This window comes from Bombus impatiens, unplaced genomic scaffold, assembly GCF_000188095.3.
Source record: "Bombus impatiens unplaced genomic scaffold, BIMP_2.2 scf_0296, whole genome shotgun sequence".
Classification (NCBI taxonomy): domain Eukaryota; kingdom Metazoa; phylum Arthropoda; class Insecta; order Hymenoptera; family Apidae; genus Bombus; species Bombus impatiens.
Genome location: NT_176715.1, coordinates 537,677 through 544,566, shown reverse-complemented (window position 1 = coordinate 544,566; position 6,890 = coordinate 537,677). Strand labels below are relative to the sequence as shown.

At 32.0% G+C, this 6,890-nt stretch overlaps 1 protein-coding gene across 5 annotated transcripts in view; it reads right to left on the bottom strand.

Moving 5' to 3' along the window:
- The window catches only part of LOC100744134 (unconventional myosin-If), a 44,593-nt gene that overhangs the window by 28,954 nt on the left and 8,749 nt on the right, over positions 1-6,890 (bottom strand). For all 5 annotated transcript variants that reach the window (XM_033320348.1, XM_012384742.3, XM_024367123.2 and 2 more), the window contains 4 exons: positions 6,393-6,500; positions 4,651-4,779; positions 3,321-3,517; positions 2,321-2,488 (listed from right to left, as the gene is read on the bottom strand). In XM_033320348.1, the coding sequence (XP_033176239.1) occupies positions 2,321-2,488; positions 3,321-3,517; positions 4,651-4,779; positions 6,393-6,500 (602 nt within the window). The remainder of the gene's footprint in view (positions 1-2,320; positions 2,489-3,320; positions 3,518-4,650; positions 4,780-6,392; positions 6,501-6,890) is intronic.

Below are 6,890 nucleotides of genomic sequence, written 5' to 3'. Positions count from 1 at the left end.
CGTTGGACGAGGATGACGCTCAAACGCAACAACAACTCGCTGATCGATTAAACGTGACACGAGAAGCCGTCTCCATACGTTTGAAAGCCATGGGAAAGATCCAGAAGGTGGGAAAATGGGTTCCACACGAACCGAATGAAAGACAGCAGGAAAACCGAAAAACCACTTGCGAAATGCTGCTCGCCAGATACAAAAGAAAGTCATTTCTCCACCGAATTGTGACTGGCGATGAAAAGTAGATATATTTTGAGAATCCTAAGCGTAAAAGATCATGGGTAGCTCCAGGCGAACCACCGACATCGACTACAGGACGCGAACCACCGACGTCGACTACAGGACCAAATCGCTATGGATGGAAGACAATGCTCTGTGTTTGGTGGGATCAGAAGGATGTGATCTATTACGAGCTGTTAAAACCTGGCGAAACCGTTAATACCGAGCGCTACCGACGACAAACGATCGATTTGAATCGAGCTTTGCGTGAAAAACGACCAGAATATCAAAAAAGGCGACACAAAGTAATTTTGCTTCGTGATAATGCACCATCGCGTACAGCAAAACCGGCCAAGAAAACGATCAAAGCGTTCAGTTGGGAAATACTTTCGCACGCGGCTTACTCACCAATACTATTTGTATATTTATAAATAAAAGTTTATATAAGAAAATTGCAGTATCTCTTACTTCGATTATTTATAGAATATTCAATTTTCACCGAATCTCAATTTTATTTGTATAACGAAGTATGCGTTTTAATAAAATATTCTACAAAATATCATTATTCAATCTTTAAAATCGTTTCGATGTTTTATGGACTAACGGAGAAGTCTCTTCATGAAAGTTAACCAATAGATTTAATTTACGAACGTACAATAAACGTGTATATACAAAAATTCCGGTTTCATATTTACATACCTAAGGATGACGCTCAAACGCAACAACAACTCGCTGATCGATTAAACGTGATACGAGAAGCCGTCTCCATGCGTTTGAAAGCCATGAGAAAGATCCAGAAGGTGGGAAAACAAATTCCGGTTTCATATTTACATACCTGGTAAGTCCTTTTTTGATAAATTATATCTACAATTTATTGATTCCGTAAAAAAAATGATAACCGTTCGATCGAAGCACATTATGTTCAGTTATATAGTCGTAGAACATATTGACTAAATATCCATATTCTTATGAACAATAATGTACAATATGTACTATTTGTATATTTATAAATAAAAGTTTATATAAGAAAATTGCAGTATCTCTTACTTCGATTATTTATAGAATATTCAATTTTCACCGAATCTCAATTTTATTTGTATAACGAAGTATGCGTTTTAATAAAATATTCTACAAAATATCATTATTCAATCTTTAAAATCGTTTCGATGTTTTATGGACTAACGGAGAAGTCTCTTCATGAAAGTTAACCAATAGATTTAATTTACGAACGTTCGATAAACGTGTATATACAAAAATTCCGGTTTCATATTTACATACCTGGTAAGTCCTTTTTTGATAAATTATATCTACAATTTATTGATTCCGTAAAAAAAATGATAACCGTTCGATCGAAGCACATTATGTTCAGTTATATAGTCGTAGAACATATTGACTAAATATCCATATTCTTATGAACAATAATGTACAATATGTACTATTTGTATATTTATAAATAAAAGTTTATATAAGAAAATTGCAGTATCTCTTACTTCGATTATTTATAGAATATTCAATTTTCACCAAATCTCAATTTTATTTGTATAACGAAGTATGCGTTTTAATAAAATATTCTACAAAATATCATTATTCAATCTTTAAAATCGTTTCGATGTTTTATGGCCTAACGGAGAAGTCTCTTCATGAAAGTTAACCAACAGATTTAATTTACGAACGTTCGATCTTATATATTTTTATACTTTTGCATGAATGAATATGCAAGTTTAAAATTCTCGATTCTTGAAACCACTCAACGTTATACCGAGCCAATTTTACTTGTTGAAGTTACTTTCAGAATCTTTAGTACAATATTAGTGAAAATTGAAAATTTGTAGACATTAAGATATATTTTTCTAGATCTTGTGTATCGTATACAACGTTAACAAACGAATTGTGATATTTAAGTATCTACGAATAAGCGAAAATCAATGAACATTGAAATTATTTTAATTATAAATCATAATAAAATTATAATATAATTTCAACAAAATTATAAAATCATACACGAACAATAAAAATCAGTTTATCTAAACTTATAGTTATAGTTATGTAGTTTGGTATAAAAAATTATTAAACTATACCAAGAATCTGAAACAAAATTCGTACTTACTTGTTCTGCCTTTAGAGTGAGCTCTATGAAGATCTGTTGTAGTTTCTCATTCACAAAATTTATACAAAATTGTTCGAAACCATTTTTTTCAAAAATCTCAAATCCGTAAATATCCAAAATTCCAATTTCAAGACCCTCGGTATTGGTTTCCATAGCTGAATTAATTTTCTGCAAACATTAATATACAAGGTTAATACTCATACAGAAGTTAATATTTTAATTTACTTGTAAAATTGTAAATTCTGACATTAAAGTTCTCTAAGATTGTGGTAGAATATATGTACATAAAATTAGAGAACTGTATTTGTTTTTAGAAACAGAAATCTTCAATTAATTAATACATATACATAAATGCCAAGTAACATCAAAATATTCAGATTTGCAAGGTAGATGGCAATGAATTCGTAGCAAACTGTTATTCTTTAGTAAGCTCGGAATTGATTAGAGTAAAGTTATTACGGAAATTATTTTCCACTAAAATTATAAACTTAAAAAATAATATCTTAAGTTGAAAATTAAAATCTTCCTCTTACAAAAATCAATTTATAATCTAATATATAGTAAATAGTATATAGTATATAATAACAAAGTAATAAAATTCATTGTTTCTTTACAAAGTGAAAAACTATTTGTATTACTAACAAAAGAACTAGAATGTTCGAATAATAGAACTATCACTTTTCTGATATTAAATTTCGTTTGTTCAAATGAATGTTCAGAGAGCAAGGAAGATATTCTGATAATGGAGGCTCTAAGGATTTCTTTAAATATCAAATATTCTTTGATATAAATACTTGCCGCTTTTTTTTATAAAAATTACCAAGTTTATAGTATAAAAGCTAAATACTATAAAAAATATAGTATAAAATCTAAATATGAACGTTATAACAAATCAAACGCATATGACAACTACTTTATGAAATTTAGATTTCAACTGGATAAAATATTTTTAAGACATGTACCATTGATTAATTGTTAACATAGAAATATATGTACTTACTTTAACCAGATAATCAAAGAGTCTAGCATAGATATCCTTTGCCAATGCATCCCGAGTATAGGCAGCTTGTTCTACGTTTAATGTAACATCAACGCTCTCAGATTGACTTCCCCATTTCGATTCAAACTGACGTGATATTAATTTTTGAGATAGCTGCTTTACTGAAATCTCGAGCAAATGGGATGGAAAATCAAGATCTGAAATATATAAACGATATGTAATAAATGCTTCGTTTTGTGTATTAGTAATCTAATCTGTTCAGCCAAACAACTAACCCATTGTATCGTATGCAGTGAGTCAGATACAGGCAGTCACAAAAGTCTACACACATTTTAATTAACGATCGACCTAGTACACGCGTATGACAAATCTTCGAATTTATTTGTCTCAGAAACGAAGCATCTTGTACAAAAATGTTATTCTACATTTTTTACTTATTCTCACGTGCGATCCGGAAATAGCCATTTTCAAATACATTTGATAAATTTTTCTCGAAACTCGGTCTTCTCGAAAACAAAACCTCGAACAAAAAGGTCCATTTTCTACATAGGCACATGCAATATAAGAAAATTGCAAGTTGTCGAAAAACAGACAGACAAATACAACCTTATTTGTATCACGTTATAATATAAAGCTTAGCTTGAAACTTTGTTTCTTCCTATTCATTTCTTATAGTAAAATGATTTGCCATTATTTCATAACAATCGTGACTGCATATTACTATTATATCAACAACGTTTATCATTCTTTCGGTTCCAAGTTCCAAGTAGAGGAAATATAATTAAGGAAAAAAAATTTACAAGCCCCGTACACGTATATCGCGCGAATTCAGGCATCCAAAATAAACATCAACGCGTTAACTACATTTTACAAATAACAATATAAGTTATAACACTGATTGGGAAAGAAAGATACATTTTAAGTAGCTTGAAATTTGCCTTTGATAACCGAACATGTATAATGTATACATACATGTAAATATACATGCATAACTGTATATTTAACGCAATATCTACTTTTTTAATGACTTAAAGATTGCTGTTTTACTTGTATTTCGCGTATTCGTGCACATATTTAGAATATAAATAGTATACATATGTGCAGTGACCGAAATAATATTAGGTTCACCCGTGGTTTAATGATAGTAAGTAAAAATATGCGAAAAGATGTTTATTCAACTGTACTATTATCATTAGTTCGGCCACTATGTATACACGAAGAAAAGAGGGCTATATTCTTAATTATTCTATAAGCAATTTGTTTTCAACAAAGTCATAACTTTCAAGGTTTCCATCTTTAGCTATAGCTTTCTTCATTAATCCGTACTTACATCGTTTATCAGCGATTTGTGAATAATTTCCGTTCTCGACAAATTGAATATTTCCTATGTGAAGTATTCCCGCAACCAGTCTGAAAATATCAGTTACTTCGGAATCGCCCATCGCCATTATGTTCAATGCTGAAACGAATAAAATAACGATCGATAATTTAAGAAAAGGGGAAACGTAAGAATATAAGAATAAATTTCTAAACACTAGCAACTGTTATCAATGGACGAGATATTATCGTATTATTATGAGAACTGTAAGTTTTTAATTTTCATTTTATTTTAAGAATAGCACTTCTAGCGATATAATTCTTCTAGCGACGATTCCTTTAACGACCAAAAATAAGACCTACGGTAGACTACCAGGCATGTAAATATGAAACCGGAATTTTTGTATATACACGTTTATCGAACGTTCGTAAATTAAATCTATTGGTTAACTTTCATGAAGAGACTTCTCCGTTAGTCCATAAAACATCGAAACGATTTTAAAGATTGAATAATGATATTTTGTAGAATATTTTATTAAAACGCATACTTCGTTATACAAATAAAATTGAGATTCGGTGAAAATTGAATATTCTATAAATAATCGAAGTAAGAGATACTGCAATTTTCTTATATAAACTTTTATTTATAAATATACAAATAGTACATATTGTACATTATTGTTCATAAGAATATGGATATTTAGTCAATATGTTCTACGACTATATAACTGAACATAATGTGCTTCGATCGAACGGTTATCATTTTTTTTACGGAATCAATAAATTGTAGATATAATTTATCAAAAAAGGACTTACCAGGTATGTAAATATGAAACCGGAATTTTTGTATATACACGTTTATCGTATGAAAATGATTAAAAATATTTTATTCGAAGTATTGCCCACCGCTAGCTATACATTTTTCCCACCTGTCTGGCAATTGGTGGATGCCACGCCAAAAAAAACTGTCGCTCTTTTGAGGCAAACCAGTCATCGAGCCATTTTCGTACATTTTCGTAAGAAGCGAAGTGCTGGTCAGAAAGTGCGTGTCCCATCGATGCAAATAAATAGCAATCGGACGGAGCCAAGTCTGGTGAGTAAGCCGCGTGCAAAAGTATTTCCCAAGTGAACGCTTTGATCGTTTCCTTGGCCGGTTTTGCTGTATCCTTGACCGGTTTTGCTGTATGCGATGGTGCATTATCACGAAGCAAAATTACTTTGTGTCGCCTTTTTTGATATTCTGGTCGTTTTTCACGCAAAGCTCGATTCAAATCGATCGTTTGTCGTCGGTAGCGCTTGGTATTAACGGTTTCGCCAGGTTTTAACAGCTCGTAATAGATCACATCCTTCTGATCCCACCAAACACAGAGCAATGTCTTTCGGAATTTTTTAAACCACTCAAAGCCCTGTGATTTACCAGGAGCATGCTCGCCGTAAGCTTCGACGAGCATTCAATGCGATTCTGCAGCAGTTTTCTTCGAATGGTAACAGAAAATCAATGCTGTAGTAGTTTCCAGACACAAAATTTGACATGTTCGACGCTATTACAAACTACGCTGTTGTATGAAACTTGTATTGTTCTGAGTCGAAAATGTTTGTGACATGTCAACAAAGACTTTTGGCATCAATGACGCAGTTTAGTGATAACTACATTATCAGCTAGGGCCATCTATAGACAAATTCCGGTTTCATACTTACGGGCTTGATACATTGTATCTTCAGGACATATACACAATCGAGAACGCAAATTTTTACCTTTTAAAGTTGCTTCAAAATCGTGAACGTCGTTTACGTCATCGACTTTATGCCCTTCGCCATAATTGAGGTAGTGATAATAATCAACATCCATCAATCCAAGTTCAGCTGAAAAATAAAGGTTTACATACATAAAGCATAGAAACATCAACTATTCAGTCGCGGACAAAAATAAATAGATAAGTGGTGGAAGTAGGTATGAATGAAGTTTAATCGAACTAGTACTACTGTTATACAGAGTGGTTGGTAACTGGTGGTACAAGCGGAAAGGGGGTGATTCTACGCGAAAAAAGAAGCCGAAAATATACAATAAACATTTTTCGTTCGAGGCTTTGTTTTCGAGAAAATCGACTTTGAATTTTGGCTCGGTACGCGTGCACTTTATCGCGTCTCGTTATAACGGATCTCACTGTAGATCGTTGTCTCGATGGAAAAATTTAAAAAAAAAAAAATTCGCGTAGAATCACCCCTTTTCCGCTTGTACCGCCAGTTATCAAC